This window comes from Telopea speciosissima, chromosome 8, assembly GCF_018873765.1.
Source record: "Telopea speciosissima isolate NSW1024214 ecotype Mountain lineage chromosome 8, Tspe_v1, whole genome shotgun sequence".
Taxonomy (NCBI): Eukaryota; Viridiplantae; Streptophyta; class Magnoliopsida; order Proteales; family Proteaceae; genus Telopea; species Telopea speciosissima.
The window spans coordinates 57,268,369-57,284,832 of record NC_057923.1 but is presented as its reverse complement, the minus strand read 5'-3'; the positions used below and the strand labels follow the sequence as shown (position 1 = coordinate 57,284,832).

The window sequence follows — 16,464 nt, the reverse complement described above, 5'->3', positions numbered from 1 at the left end:
TTATAAAAATCAAACAAGATGGACCATATAATTAAAATAAAATAAAATAAATCAAGATATTGACTTGTTAATGATTTGGATTGCCCAACTTTATATGCCCACATGATAGCTAAGTTACTTCCTTTTCTAGTCTTAATAGTAGGTGGTTTGATTTCTATGTATAGGGAAATTTCCATGGCCAAATTGTTTACAACAAAGTTGAAAATGACTAGAGTTGCCTAGTTTGACTTTACATCTATTAAAAAGAGTCTAGAGAATTCCTAAGCAGATTTCGTTGAATTGTGCAACTTTTTTTTTATAATATATTTTTCTCTTTTAATGGAATCCTACAATTTATTAACTCTATGGGAAAATGTTGTGTGTGTGTGTGTGTGTGTGTGTGTGGGGGTGGGGGGTGGGGGTTGGGGGGGGGGGGGGGGGATTCAGGCCGAATTTTTATCTACTGTTATAACTGGAGCGCTGCTGTGCGCATTGTGCGGCGTAGCAGTGGCCATGTGTGCACAGTGGGGCGATCCATCGAGGCCACGCCAGACATAGTGAGGGGCAAAATGAGCACCCCACCCCCATGAAAGGTAGAATTTCCACCCCCAAGATGCCAGCGCATGCTCATACAAAGGGGGTGAATGTTCACGTACATGAACTAAGACTCAAAAACGTTCAGATGGAACATTCCCACAGAATGGATTCCATCTGAACGGCTGTGAGTCGTTCACGTAATTCCCTACACTCTGTTCATACAACAAAGATTGATAATGGATGTGCAAGTAAGAACTGATAAAAATTTGGTTTTGCAGACAATATACTTGCTATCAACACCAGATGGGACCATGAAGCTTTACGAATTCATAACCATATTTGGATGTTTTATGCTGATCTTAGCTCAAATCCCATCTTTCCACTCTCTAAGGCACATCAATTTTGTTTCCTTGGTTCTTTGTCTTGGTTACAGTATTTGCACCACAGCAGGTGCTATCTACATAGGTATATATAAATTTAAAACACCCCCCCTTCAAGTTAATTTGAGATTATAGAAAAAGATTATTATGGTTTTGGTGGAGAAGTAGTCATTAGTTATTATCAAATTTAATTTGATCCAGGAAGTACATCCAAGGGACCTCCCAAAGACTATTCCATTCTCGGCAATAAAACAAGTCAGGTCTTCAGTTTCTTCAGTGCAATCGCCATCATCGCTACCTCATATGGAAATGGGATCATTCCGGAGATTCAGGTTTGCACTTCATCACCTTCTGATCTAGTTAGGTTTTAAGGATGAGTTCTACCCAAGTCTCAAAAAGTGTATCAGAGCTAGGGCATGGCAACTCTAGTGTGCCTCCAAGAATAGATAAAATCATATCCCTCGGGAAAGATCTTAGTTCCCATGGGTGCTCTCAAATGGAAGGGGAGATTGTTGGAGTTTATGTGAAGATTTATAAGGACTTGGGCATCCTCTTATTAACGACTAGCTTTTAAGGATGAATTATATCAAAGATCTTTAATAACTGTCTCACTCTCTCTTTTCACAGGCAACCTTAGCACCTCCGGTGAAAGGGAAGATGTTCAAGGGACTACTAATTTGCTACACAGTAGTTTTGATTACTTTCTTTAGTGTTTCCATCGCCGGCTATTGGGCTTTCGGAAACCAAGCAAGTAGTATAATCCTCAACAACTTCTTCGACAGTACTACAGGCAAACCCTTAGTGCCCAAGTGGTTTCTTATGATGACCAATATCTTTACTCTTCTCCAACTTGGAGCTGTTGCTGTGGTAAGAATTAAATCACCCATACCATCTTCTTTAATGGCTAGTTTTTAAGGATGAGTTCTACCGAAGTCCCTAACAAGAGTTAAGAGATGACCTTCAAAATTTCTATGGTTGCAGGTATACTTGCAACCCACAAATGAAGTACTTGAGAGTGTATTTGGAGACCCACACAGCGCTGAGTTCTCTATTCGGAATGTTGTGCCAAGGTTGATTTCTAGATCATTAGCTGTTGTGACAGGAACCATACTTGCAGCAATGCTTCCCTTCTTTGGAGATATAAATGCTTTGATTGGAGCTTTTGGGTTCATGCCTCTTGACTTCGTCTTGCCTGTGGTATTCTTCAACTTAACGTTTAGGCCATCAAAACGAAGCCTAATTTTCTGGATAAACACTGCGATTGCTATCGTATTTTCTATTTTAGGAGTGTTGGGTGCAATTGCAGCAATCAGACAAATAGTTCTCGACGCCAAATCTTATAAATTGTTTGCTAATGTATGATCGAATGATCTCAATCACTCCTTATTCCAATTTATGCCTCTATCCGGGAGTGTGACTTACGCCACTTCTTCTTCTTCTTCTTCTTATTATGGGGAAATGACTTTTCCATGTGTAGAGCCAGTCAAAAGTGAATCTTTGAAGGGAAAAAAGAACTCTATCCGGGAGTGTGACTTATACCAGTACTCTCATTATTAGTCTATCTCTCTTCCTAATATGAGAAAACATTTCTGCCCCCTTGTTTTGAGGATGAGAGAGATGGAAACATGAGACAGAAAACTACTTCCCATCTTTTAAACCCTTTGCAACTATTGGCCAAACCTGTTGTCATTTTTATTTAAGACTATGTTTTGACATAGCTACAGTCTCTTCTTCTTCTTGACTTGCTAGTGTAATAGCTCAATTGGTGTCCAAAATTTATGGTTACTATCTATTTATATCAATTTACCAATCTTAAAAAAAACTATTTATCTGCGAGTTTTAACCTAAGCACATGTTTTCACTAAAAATGTAAAGGTATCGGGTCTCCTACACATGACATAATTTTTTTGGAGCCTAAATTTTGTAAAAATGTTGTCCTTGTCACCAAAGTTAGAAAATCAGGTTTTTTGTTCTGACTCTTTTTTTTTAATTCTTCAAAACTTCGTAACTCAACGAGTCATTTTTTATTTTATTTTTTTAATATTTTCCTTCTTTTCCAAATGAAGAGGAACTGACGGTATGATTGCTCAACAAGTGAGAAGGGGAAAAAAAGGTTAATATTGAAAACAACAAACAAAAATTCTATGCTTTTGTTAGTTGTTGACCATACTTATGGTCTATAAATAACGTATGGCTCAATAAAAATAAAAAAGAAAATCAAACTAGTTGATTTTCACTTGACTTGGGCAAAACACCGAGTCAATAAAAACTTGGGTCGACTCAGACCTGGTCTGTTCATTTCCTAAACCTAGGTGAGTCTTCATTACTCCTAATTAGGTTTCATGTTATATTAACTTGACTTGGGTGACTCACCCAATTCAAAATCGGATTTTCCAAGTATGCTTGTCACCATGTAATCATGAATTAATTGTTAAGACTAATCCAATTTTTAAACATGTGAATATAATGGTTTGATTTTTACCCAAAAAAAAATATATATAATGTTTGATATTTATTAGAAAAAAGTCAAGTTTGTTTGGGAGCACAAAAAAAAATAAAGGGAACGACAAGACATGGTGGGCCACACAAATTGACATGGACTGTCAAATTTTACATAAGTAACCATCTGAGGGGTTCGTTTACCAAATAAATAAATAAAAAACCATCTGAGGGGTTTATTAATTGTTATTAATCCTATGATCAAAATGCCAATTTATCAATCCAGATAAAAGAAATATTGTTCGCTTAGAAAGTTTTTTGTTATATAAAAAAGCTTGACATCTAGTTGGGGTAAAACGTTTAAGACCTGTCCAGAAATGATATCAAATCAGTAGGGGTGTCAATTGGTCCAATTCTGGGTTATCGATCAGGTTTCTCAACGGTTCCAATCCTAAGAGGTTAGGACTAAAATCAGATCAAGAAGCTAATCGGGTCTAAATCTGAGATCCAAGACAATTAACTAAGGATGGGCTAGTTTTGGTTCTAAGCAATCCAAACTAAAAAAAAAAAAACAACTCTAATATATACATACTACATATATTCAATACCTTTAGATTAATTTCAGTCAAATGAGATATGCAGCCCACCATCAATTTTTTCAAGTCACAACCACCCTCATATACTAGGATTATTTTAAGGTATGTTCTTAAGTTAGTATTTCCAAATGGACCTTTAAATTAACTGCAAAATCTTTAGTAAAATAGTATATGGCCAGGACAAGTCGTACCAATTAAAATTGAAGGACTATAAAAAATAAAGGGCTTGACCTTGACTATCATAACCTTAAAGTCTTAAGAATTAGATAAGTTATAGGGTTAGGATGTGGATTTGTACTGATTCCTAGTTGGTCTAACGGTTCTAGAACCATTGGGAGAAAAATAACTTAATCAGTAGGTTCAGAACTAGACCAATAGGATATTGGGAGGGTCGGTATCTATCTGATTCCTAATTCTGGTCCAAAATTGACATCTTTACAAATGAGGTCTAAAAGGAGGTTTAAACTCCTAAATAGGTATAGGTGTGGTATGGTAGTTCCATTTTTTAATACTCTATTTACCCTATATGTGTATAGGGAAAAATATTGCTACGCCGCTCTTGGGCGAATTCATTTATACCCTCCACACATAATAAACAATGGGTCTCATAATGACATTTCTCTTTCCTATTGTAACCATGTGGGCCTCATTTAAGCCACATATGGATGATATCATTGATTGTAGTGTGTAGATTTCTTCTTATTCTGCCCTTGTAGGAAACACTATCCGTATGTATATAATTACCATCTAGGTTTATCCTACAGAATTACATAATAGTATTGTTTATAGGTTGTGCAACATGTGTTGAGTAAAGCATCTAATTCGACCGGGTATGTGTCAGCTGATCAAACCCTTGTTAATTGAACAAATTAAGCGAAGGTAAATCCATTACATAACAGTTCTCTCTCTCTCTCACTCATGGTTTTACTGCATGGTATCGGATCGGGTATCGGTCACCTTCAGTAAAGCTTATGATATATATCACAACATTTTATATTCAATTAAATATAAAGGCTTCAAAACCATGATCATCATAATTCATGGACTGATTTCTTTTTTTTTTTTTGGGTAGAATTCATGGACTGATTTCATGGACTGATTTCAATGCATTCTTCAAAGGGAGGAGAGCTTTCACTAAGGAAATCCAAATTTTTCAATGAATAATATCCCTATTTTTTTGTTACATGGAGATAGGTCTCTTCACAATGAGCACACTGCAATTTGGATGGACCAAAACGGCCATCAGATGAGGGAGTTATTGCATTTTTATTTCGACTAATGAGAAGGTTTAGAATAGAATCTTTTGCGCCTATGTATGGTGAGTTGGCAACGCATAGAATCAAAGGACCATGAGGGTGCACATGATCTCATTAAATTGATACCATCAGATGCGCATCAATTACTATGGCGCCATCAAGATCGTCAAATCAAGGTCAAAAAGTAAAGACTGATCACATCAGTGGTTAGATGACATGTCGCTCTGTGGTTGGTCGTACGGCCATGACCTTTCATCTTGTCTGCTTTGGAGATAAAGTATGTTGACCTTCGGATCTGGATCTGTACCTGATGTAAGAGACATCAACGAACCAGGGTTGTGCTATTGGCATCTTGAGAGAGCATTTGGAACACGCGTCTCTGACATAGTAAATGAAGTACTTGGAAATTGAGAAAAGACCTTTATGAACTTCCAATCTGATTCCAAAACATGGAATCTAAAGACTATCTTTGAAAAGTCTTCAAAAATTCACTCAATAAAGTAGAATTTTGAGAAGCGTGTCTTATCTTTCCAAAAACTGACATGACTTCTTCAATATTCAAGTGCAATCAACCATAATTTTTTCAAATCCAATTGGATTTCATCAAATGGAATCTTTTAAAAACTTCATTCGTTGAAGACTTGTAGCCTTAAACCTTGATGTTTGTAAATTGCAACCAAGCCAATATCTTCATCTTTTTATGCCACTGTAAACCAAATTATTAATAAATTACAACAAAAAACCCCTGATGCACAAAAAAGCTCAAAACGATTCCAAAGGCTCCATAAGGAAATGAAGCCAAATTTGGCCAAGTATATGAAACTCGTTAAGCTATGGACTTCAAAAGTGTAGCAAATGTTGTTCTTTTAAGCATGGACTTCAAAAGTGTAGCAAATGTTCCAATTATTTTCTTCTTTTGCCTACACCATTACTAGACCACATCACCTAAACAATTTCACTGCCTGACCACTTGGCTGCCACCTCAACTAGGTTAGGCACCCTTTGTGGGATCCACAGTGTGTGGGGTCCACCACCCAATTTCTCTCTTCAAATTACCATATTGCCCCTGAGTGATGTAAAAGGACTAAAATGTTCCTGAACATTTCCAAAACCTCCAAAAAACACCTACGAACATGTTTGCACTTGGTTGCCAACAATGACAACCCATTACCACTACTGCCAATGGACCAACAATATATATATGTATATGTATATCACAACATTCAACCAAATATATTACATATAATGTTCATGTACAAAATTCAAGCTCCCCTACAACCAAATTTCGATTTTATCAAAAAAAAATACAACCAAATTTCGACTTTGGTTCAGTCATACAAAAATATAAATATATTTTCACAACTTTGGTACACAAGGGCTATACATAATTTTTCGCTCCAGACTTGAATCTAATAAGTATTGCATTCATAATAATTGAATTCATTTAGGGTTAAATAGGATTCGATTCAATTCATTTAACGGTTGAATGGTAGATATTTTTTAAACCTAACGCAATGTGATTAAACGAATCATATAAGATCAAATTTAATATAATACAAGTAAAATCCTAAACCCTAAAACCCCAAAACCCAATTACCCAAAAAACCTAAACAAAAAAACACCAGCACCTTAAAACCCCGAAACCCCAAAAATCCTAAATCCCAAATAACCCCAATAAGCCCAAAAGCCCTAAAACACACCATCACCCTAAAACCCCAAAAACCCTATAACCCCAATAACCCCGGAAAACCCTAAACCCCAAAAACCCCAAAATCCCAATCACCCTAAAACCCCAAAACCCAAAAAACCTGAAACCCTAAACCAAAAAACCCCATCATCCTAATACCCCAAAACCCAAAAACCCTAAATCCCTTAACTAATAAACACCAGCACCCTAAAACCCCAAAACCCCAAAAACTAAAAAATCCAACAATCCAATAAACCCAATACCCAATACACAAAAATCTTAATACCCAATAACCCAAAAACCATAAAACCCCAAAACCCCACAAACCAAAAACCAAAATCCCAATTACCCAAAAAACGTAAAACCCTAAACCAAAAGAGTGACTAGTAGCAACGCTACCGTCATTTTCCTTAAGCGCGACACTAAACTCAATGGTTAAATCGAAACCGTTGAAATATTTACCTTTTAATCGTGACCGTTGAATAAATAAAGGCCATCAACCTGTTCACCGTGCTAGCAGGTTTCTTCTTTTTCCTATTCTTGTTTAGAAAAAAAAAATATTAAAACCGCTTGTCTGCAACCCCTTTCCCCACCACCGTCCCTGTTCCCAGACCTCCCCTCCCCTCTGCAACCCCTTTCCCCACCCACTATAAACCGCCTCTCTCCTTACGCTGCAAACCCTTTCCCTACCATCGTCCCTGTTCCCAGACCTCCCCTCTGCAACCCCTTTTTCGTTCAATGTAAAACCACTCTTTTAGGAAAAAAAAAATAAAAAAATAAAACCGCCTATCTGCAACCCCTCTCCCCACCATCGTCCATGTTCACGCCTAAAGCACAGTGATGAGCAGCTTTGCTCACCCACCCAAACCCTTCCCAGCTTCCCTCTCTATCTCTACCATCTTTGACACAGTGATGCTTTCCTTCAATTTATTTGATTCTTTACCATTAAAGATCTCGAGAAGAAACTTAAAATTCACGCGATAAACAACAATGAATGAAAACATATACAGAAAGAGAGATTAAATTATGAAATAAATAGAAAGAATGCAATATTTATAACGACAATAAATACTACTAAAAAGAAATATTGCATAAATCGAATATCTTTATACTTCCAAATGGGCAGCATTTCGGTACATACAAGACAATATTGCATACCTGTAAATAACAAAATATTGATCTTAGAAAAAATTTAGATATATAGAAAAATATATATAAAATCCAACATCATTCACTCAGATAAATTAGCCTTTGGTCAATAGCAATAGATTCCATAATCACCCACACAACCTAGTAATCATCATCATTGTTTCCAACTCCTAAAACTATGAAAAACACAATAGTATCTGTTCCAAACCCATTAAAATGAGAATACATTATACAACCAATAAATAGGAATGTCGCTTAATCAGTCTTTTTAGTTAAGTCTATCTCGCTGAAGGTATCAAATACTTCTTGTAAAATTCTGGTGCTATTCTCTGAGCCTTTGATTGCTCCTTTCAGGTATCCTTTCATAAACACAGATTCAATCGAAGGACCTTGTTGACTAGTGGAGGTTTCTGTCACATCAGCTGAAGTTGGGGTATGTTGGCTGGAAGAACACGGTCTTTCACCTTCAATCCATTTGAACATTCCACACCCGTTATGTTCAGCTTGTTTTTCAATTAATCAAAAGTTAATCAAATCCAAACAATTAATTCAAATAATATTTCATATAACGGAGATAACAAAATAAAGGTTGTTATAGTAGTCATACAGAATTTGATTTTGGGCAGCACCAGAATGTCCGACCTTTGCTTTTTTCACTTTTTGAAATTATGACCTTACATTGTCCATTTCCACATTCACAGAATCTGAACTGATCTACTCACATGAATAATGAATATCCTACTGGACAATTGTAATATTGTCTACCCTTCTTTTTTTTCTTGACCTACAAATCTCTTTCTTACACCTAATCTTACATAGTTCACATCTACCAACAATATCCATATTCTTAGTATAAGCCATCTACTGAATTATAAATGAAACAAAAGAATAATATCAAGTAATTAATAAATGTTGCACACATACAAGCCTAAGTTAATCATAGCAAATTAAAACATTCGGGTCAGCTGTTATCAAAAAATTGACAAATAACTCCAACTTGAACAGCACGGAGAGCACAAAAGGTTCACCAACAACATAATATAATCATGATCCACATTAGCATCAACAACTAATATAATCATGAATCACATCAATCACTGACAAATTCAAAACTCCTCACAAAGCTTCAACCATATAGGTAAGCATTTATCACTCTCAATTATGAAGGCCATAGTTTCTATAGAATGAGCATCTGTACTTGAGTTTCAAATTAGGAGAAGTATTTTTCCATTCAAATGTCTGAGTATTTTCAAAGGAGTAGTTGGGTCAGAGAGTTGCGTGGGCGAGCCTTGGCGCAACGGTTAAGTTGCGCTACTGCAACCTTCAGGTTGCGGGTTTGAAACATGTAAACAGCATCTCAGTGAAGTGGGGGTAAGGCTGTGTACATTTGTCTCTCACAGACCCTGCAGTAGCGGGAGCCTCAAGCACTGGGATACTCTGTTTTTTTTTTAGCTGGATCAGAGAAGCCTAGGCAATTAAATATGTATTTTCTCTTAAGCTAAGCAAGAACTGTTGGCCATAATCATACTACCAACAACATTCAACTGATGATTAGTTTTATGCTTGAGCTAAAAGATAAGGTCCTCCTCAGTTGATGATACACAGAATTGAAAGAGGGCTGATTTTTTTGGTTGGATGTGGGAACTACACTAAGACACTAATGGGGCCTCAACACAAATGTAGTTTTGGGTGGGACAATCTCTCTAGTCCTAGTTTTGAGTAACATCTCTCGAGGTTATTTAGCTGGATTAGAGAAGCCTAGGCAATTAAATATGTATTTCACTAAAGCTAAGCAAGAACTGTTGGCCATAATCATACTACCAACAACATTCAACTGATGATTGGTTTTATACTTGAGCTGAAAGATATGGTCCTCCTCAGTTGATGATGCACAAAACTGAAAGAGGGCTGATTTTTCTGGTTGGATGTGAGAACTACACTAAGACACTAATGGGGCCTCAGCACAAATGTAGTTTTGGGTGGGGCAATCTCTCTAGTCCTAGTTTTGAGTAACATCTCTCGAGGTTATTTAGCTGGATTAGAGAAGCCTAGGCAATTAAATATGTATTTTCTCTGAAGCTAAGTAAGAACTGTTGGCCATAATCATACTACCAACAACATTCAACTGATGATTGGTTTTATACTTGAGCTGAAAGATAAGGTCCTCCTCAGTTGATGATGCACAAAACTGAAAGAGGGCTGATTTTTCTGGTTGGATGTGGGAACTACACTAAGACACTAATGGGGCATCAACAAAAATATAGTTTTCGGTGGGGCAAGCTCTCTAATCTTGGTTTTGAGTAACATCTCTCAAGGTTATGTTGGAAACATGAGAAATGGCAATGATAGAAATTTCAAGTTTTGGAGGTGTAAATCACTTAAACTGGAAGTATTCAACTTCAGATTTATAAACCATAAAGTAACCTCATGAGAGAAACAAATAGAGAAACAAACCCTAAAACTGGAACTCTACAGTTTCTACTAGAGCAAGAGGAACACTTCCAAAGATGAAGAATGATAACCGGTGAGGGATACAGATCTAACCTTTGGAGTTTGGATAAGAATCACACAAAATAACAAGTATTTCCCGACCAAAAGCAGAGGCGCAGCATCTTCGTTGCTCGATCCAAAATAAGTTTTTTTTTTTTTTTTACAGATTTATAAACCATAAAGTAACCTCATGAGAGAAACAAACAGAGAAACAAACCCTAAAACTGGAACTCTACAGTTTCTACTAGAGCAAGAAGAACACTTCCAAAGATGAAGAATGATAACTGGTAAGGGATACAGATCTAAACTTTGAAGTTTCGATAACAATCGCAGGAATAACAGGTATTTCCTGACCAAAAGCAAAGAGGCAGCGCCTTCGTTGCTCGATCCAAAATAAGTTTTTTTTTTTTTTTTTTTTTTTTTTACAGTTTCTACTAGAGTAAGAACAACACTTCCAAAGATGAAGAATGATAACCGGTATGGGATACAAATCTAACCTTTGAAGTTTGGATAAGAATCGCCAGAATAACAAGTATTTCCCGACCAAAAGCAAAGACGTAGCGTCTTCGTTGCTCAATCCAAAATAAGTTTTTTTTTTTTTTTTACAGATTTATAAACCATAAAGTAACCTCATGAGAGAAACAAACCCTAAAACTAGAACTCTACAGTTTCTACTAGAGCAAGAAGAACACTTCCAAAGATGAAGAATGATAACCGGTAAGGGATACAGGTCTAACCTTTGAAGTTTCGATGACAATCGCCGTTATAACAGGTATTTCCTGACCAAAAGCAGAGATGCAGTGCCTTCGTTGCTCGATCCAAAATAAGTTTTTTTTTTTTTACAATTTCTGTTAGAGCAAGAACAACACTTCCAAAGATGAAGAATGGTAACCGATAAGGGATACAGATCTAACCTTTGAAGTTTCGATAACAATCGCCAGAATAATAGGTCTTTGCCGACCAAAAGCAGAGACGCAGTGCAAAGACACACCCACCGCCTTCGTTGCTCGATCCAAAATAAGTTTTTTTTTTTTTTCAAAGTTTTATCAATTTCCTCTGGTTTCTTAACCAGTAAATAGTATTCTTTTTAAAAAACTGACCGGTTACTACAACTGATATTACCCGGTTTACCTTTTATTATTCGAATGGCTGAGATGGATTGGTTAATATCTCAACGGTTTAGATTCAACCATTGAGTTTAGTGGTGCGCTTATAAAATTATACAGGTCGCGCTGCAACTTTTTTCCCATTTCTAATATGGGGGCGCCTCTCTCTCTCTCATACACACAAAAAGTCGTCGAATCTAAAGTAATTAAAAATGTAAAGGAAAATTGTTTAAAAAATATTGATACTATAAGTAAGTAGGAGGAGGGTTGAGCTTATGCAAGATGACGGTATCTCTCAATCTCTCTTAATCCTCTCCCTTTGACCGATCTTTCTCCTCTTCTGACACCTCATCTGCACCTAATCAGAGAGAGAGAATCATAAAGATAGAGACATGGGTACCCTGCATCCGAATTCAATAACAGCCCATCAAGGAGGAGAGGAAGAAGAAGTGGGTTTTTATTCATCACAAGCAACCGATCAGCAGGGACTAAAGAACCCCCAACTTGATGCCGGAGCTCTCTTCGTTCTCAAGTCTAAAGGTACTTCGTCTTCCTTACCTTAATTTAATTCTCTGTCTCTCTCTCTTGGCCGGATGCATGGTGGTGGTTGAAGCTTATGATGTAACAGTGAAATTCTTAATTGAAAAATCAAACTGCATGTTTAGTTTCTTTCCTTCTTTCTGGGAATATGCAGGATCATGGATGCACTGTGGATACCATTTGACGAGTTCGATAGTAGCTCCGGCACTGCTGAGCTTACCTTATGCCTTCGTATCGTTGGGATGGATAGGTGGAATGGTGTTTCTTTGCGTGGGTGCGGCCATCACTTTTCACTCTTACAACCTCCTCTCTTTGGTTCTTGAACACCATGCCCACTTGGGTCGCCGACAACTACGCTTCAAAGACATGGCCAATGACATTTTAGGTATTTCTCTAAACACCTCCCCCCGCCCCTCCCTTCCCTTAATATCGCATTCATGGCTTTAGGTATCAGAAGGTTGTTCCATTGTGATCAAGTGTTGATGGATTTGTAAAAATCTCTTTCTATAAAAATAAGGGGTAAAGTCTTATGTGTTTAGTGGGGTCCATTCTAGTGTATAAACGGTTAGATTAGAACAATCTACTATGAGATAAGTTAAACAACTTGATTTAACACATTCAATCGGCTCTGAAGCTTTTAATCTGTCAAGTATCCATCCAACAGTAAGGCTGCATATATTATGAGTTATGTCAATAAATTTGTATCGTGTATCGATAGGGGTCATGACTAACATTGATACATGATCAACAATGTATCAAATTTTTAAGGGGCAAAATGATGCTTTCAGATTATTTATTTATTTGTGAACATTACAAGTACAATCTCATGATGACACATGTCTCTTTTTGTTACTTATTAGGGAAAAAAAAATATTTATGAAAAACAAAAAACGTGTACGGTTAGGTGATCAGGGTTGAGCCAACACTTAGTGCGACGCATGTTAGCCTATCAACATTGGCTACTACGGATCGGGAGTTCGGGACACAACACCCCTGCCCTTAATGGGGAGATCACATCACTTAATGCAAATTCCACCGATATTTTACAACAATGGGTGTACTGGTCAACCATGGTGACTCTATTGTGATTGGCTATTTGGCCTTTTTGGGTATAACCAAACACGAAAATTGATAGTCTCACTTAATTTAAAAACTTGGATTGGTTTTCATCTATTTTTTTATTCTGTTAATTTTTATTCGATTTATGGGAAATATGAGAGCAGATCAGATTCATGTACGAAAACCATCTCGTATGTCTCTTAGGCGCATTGATGGAATCCATTTCAATGTCTGATTCTATCTATGAACCTGAGTTAATCTTAACGTGTGAATCTCAAGTGTCAACCTTTCAAATATGAAAAATTGCACACGTCAAAGGGAGAATTGAAAGTTCTCTAAGCAAGCAATATAAGGAAATGCAATAATGAGAAATGACAAAAAAATAATTTCTTACATAAGGGTAAAAAAATCATTTCATGTTAGAAGAGGAGATAGAGAGAATGAAACCTTTTTTTCTTCATTAAATTGAGAGTATGGGGTACCTTATTTTCTTGAATAAAATTCCAACGGATTTGCTTATTTATTGTTTTTTTTTTTTAATGGGATGGTAGGGCCAGGATGGGGTAGATATTTTGTGGGGCCTCTTCAATTTGCACCCTGCTATGGTGCCGTTGTTGGTTCTTCTCTTCTTGGGGGTCAGTGCATGAAGGTAATTTACTTGCTCTCTCTTCCTCTTTCTCCATTCACTTGAATCTATTTATAGAGAATTTCATGTATGGTGGTTAGAAATTCATGTACGTACCTATTTTTTTTTAGGGGAAATATTCTCTGCTTTGGGACCAGGATGTGCCCAAACACATGGGGGTGGCCAAAATGATCGCTCCGCCCCATGTGTTTAGGGATCTAAACGGATCGGATTTGGCTCGGATAGTGCTGTATCTACATTCGATTAGTTTTCGGACAGATTCGGATAGTGCTTAACGGATAAGGACACGGACACGGATACGGATCGGATATTTTATCCGTTTACATGTAAGTATAGCTTTTTGGATAGCTATAGCCTATCCGTATCCATATCCGTTTAGCTTTCGGACGGATTCGGATAGTGCTAAACGGATACGGACACTAATACGGAAACGGATTTCGGCTATTCATTTACATCCCTACATGTGTTTGGGCGCCTTTCAACCTGCGCGGAGATGCTCTCTCCGGCAGAGAACAATGGCAATATAAATAGAATAACAAAATATTCTTCAAAAGTAGAAAAATAATTTACTTTTTTAAAAAAAATAATGGAAACGTAGTTATCTTTAGAGCCAATTTTGGCATGAATTTCTTAATTCAGATCATCTACGACGCAACTGCCCGTAGCGGTGCAGACTAGGCCACGCGTGTAATGACCGCCTTACCCCCGCTCCGTCAAGGCATTTGGGCAGGGTAAGGCGGTCTTTGCATGCGCGGTTTAGTCTGTACCGCTTAGGCTGCTACGTGCAATGCACCATAGAGGATTTGGATCCTGAATTTCTACCACGACCGGCATGGTTTGTCGATTGGGCCCAAATTTCACTATGAGATAGGCACATTTCTTATGTGTCAATTTTGAATCCAAATTAATATAGTGCCAAAATCAAATGGAAGAAACTATTTTTTTTTTTTTTTTTAAGTCTAATTATTTAAAAATTTATAAAAATCAGACAAGATGGACCATATAATTAAAATAAAATAAAAAAATCAAGATTTTGACTAGTTAATGATTTGGATTGCGCAACTTTACATGCCCACATGATAGCTAAGTTATTTCCTTTTCTAGTCTTAATTATCCTCCATTTGTGTTTTTTCTACTCCTCGATGCACTAATCTGTGGACATGATTAGTATTATATATAGGGAAATTTCCATGGCCAAATTGGTTACAACAAAGTTGAAAATAACTAGAGTTGCCTAGTTTGACTGTAAATCTATTAAACTTTACCTAAAAAAGAAGAAAAAAAAAAAAAAAAACCTAGTCTAGAGAATTCCTAAGCATATTTCGTTGAATTGTGCAACCTTTTTTTATAATATATTTTTCTATTTTAATAGAATCCTACAATTTATTAATTATATGGGAAAATGTTGTGTGTGTGTGGGGATCGAGGCCACACCAGACATAGTGAGGGGCAAAATGTACGCCCCGCCCCCATGAAAGGTGGAATTTCCCTCCAAGATACCGGCACATGCTCATACGAGGGGGGTGAAAGTTCACATACGTGAACGACTCAAAACCGTTCAGATGGAACATTCCCACAGAGTGGATTCCATCTAAACGGCTGTGAGTCGTTCACTTACTTCCCTACACTCTGCTCATACAACAAAGATTGATGATGGATGTGCAAGTAAGAACTGATCAAAATTTGGTTTTGCAGACAATATACTTGCTATCAACACCAGATGGGACCATGAAGCTTTACGAATTCATAACCATATTTGGATGTTTTATGCTGATCTTAGCTCAAATCCCATCTTTCCACTCTCTAAGGCACATCAATTTTGTTTCCTTGGTTCTTTGTCTTGGTTACAGTATTTGCACCACAGCAGGTGCTATCTATGTAGGTATATATAAATTTAAAACACCCCCCCCTTCAAGTTAATTTGAGATTTTAGAAGATTATTATGGTTTTGGTAGAGAAATAGTCATTAATTATTATCAATTTTAATTTGATCCAGGAAGTACATCCAAGGGACCTCCCAAAGACTATTCCATTCTCGGCGATAAAACAAGTCAGGTCTTCAATTTCTTCAGTGCAATCGCCATCATCGCCACCACATATGGGAGTGGGATCATTCCAGAGATTCAGGTTTGCACTTCATCATCTTCTGATCTAGTTAGGTTTTAAGGATGAGTTCTACCCAAGTCTCAAAAAATGTATCAGAGCTAGGGCGTGGCAACTCTAGTGTGCCTCCAAAATAGATAAAATCATATCCCTCGGGAAAGATCTTAGTTCCTACGGGTGCTCTCACATGGAGGGAGAGCTTGCTGGAGTTTTACAGTAGCACGATGTGAAGGCTTATAATTAAGGACTTGGACACCCTCTTATTAATGACTAGCTTTTAAAGATGAGTTATATCAAAGATCTTTAATTACTGTCTCACTCTCTCTCTCCTTTCACAGGCAACCTTAGCACCTCGGTGAAAGGGAAGATGTTCAAGGGACTACTAATTTGCCACACAGTAGTTTTGATTACTTTCTTTAGTGTTTCCATCGCCGGCTATTGGGCTTTCGGAAACCAAGCAAGTAGTATAATCTTCAACAACTTCTTCGACAGTACAA

General features: G+C 37.0%; 1 protein-coding gene across 1 annotated transcript; it reads left to right on the top strand.

The window, feature by feature from the left end:
• The first annotated feature begins 12,011 nt into the window (after positions 1 to 12,011).
• On the top strand, positions 12,012 to 16,396 carry LOC122638300 (GABA transporter 1-like). Its single transcript, XM_043831196.1, has 6 exons — positions 12,012 to 12,159; positions 12,314 to 12,544; positions 13,770 to 13,867; positions 15,560 to 15,746; positions 15,861 to 15,991; positions 16,306 to 16,396. The coding sequence occupies exons 1-6, from the start codon at positions 12,012 to 12,014 to the stop codon at positions 16,324 to 16,326; spliced, it is 816 nt and encodes a 271-aa protein (XP_043687131.1). The 3' UTR covers positions 16,327 to 16,396.
• Positions 16,397 to 16,464: the final 68 nt, after the last annotated feature.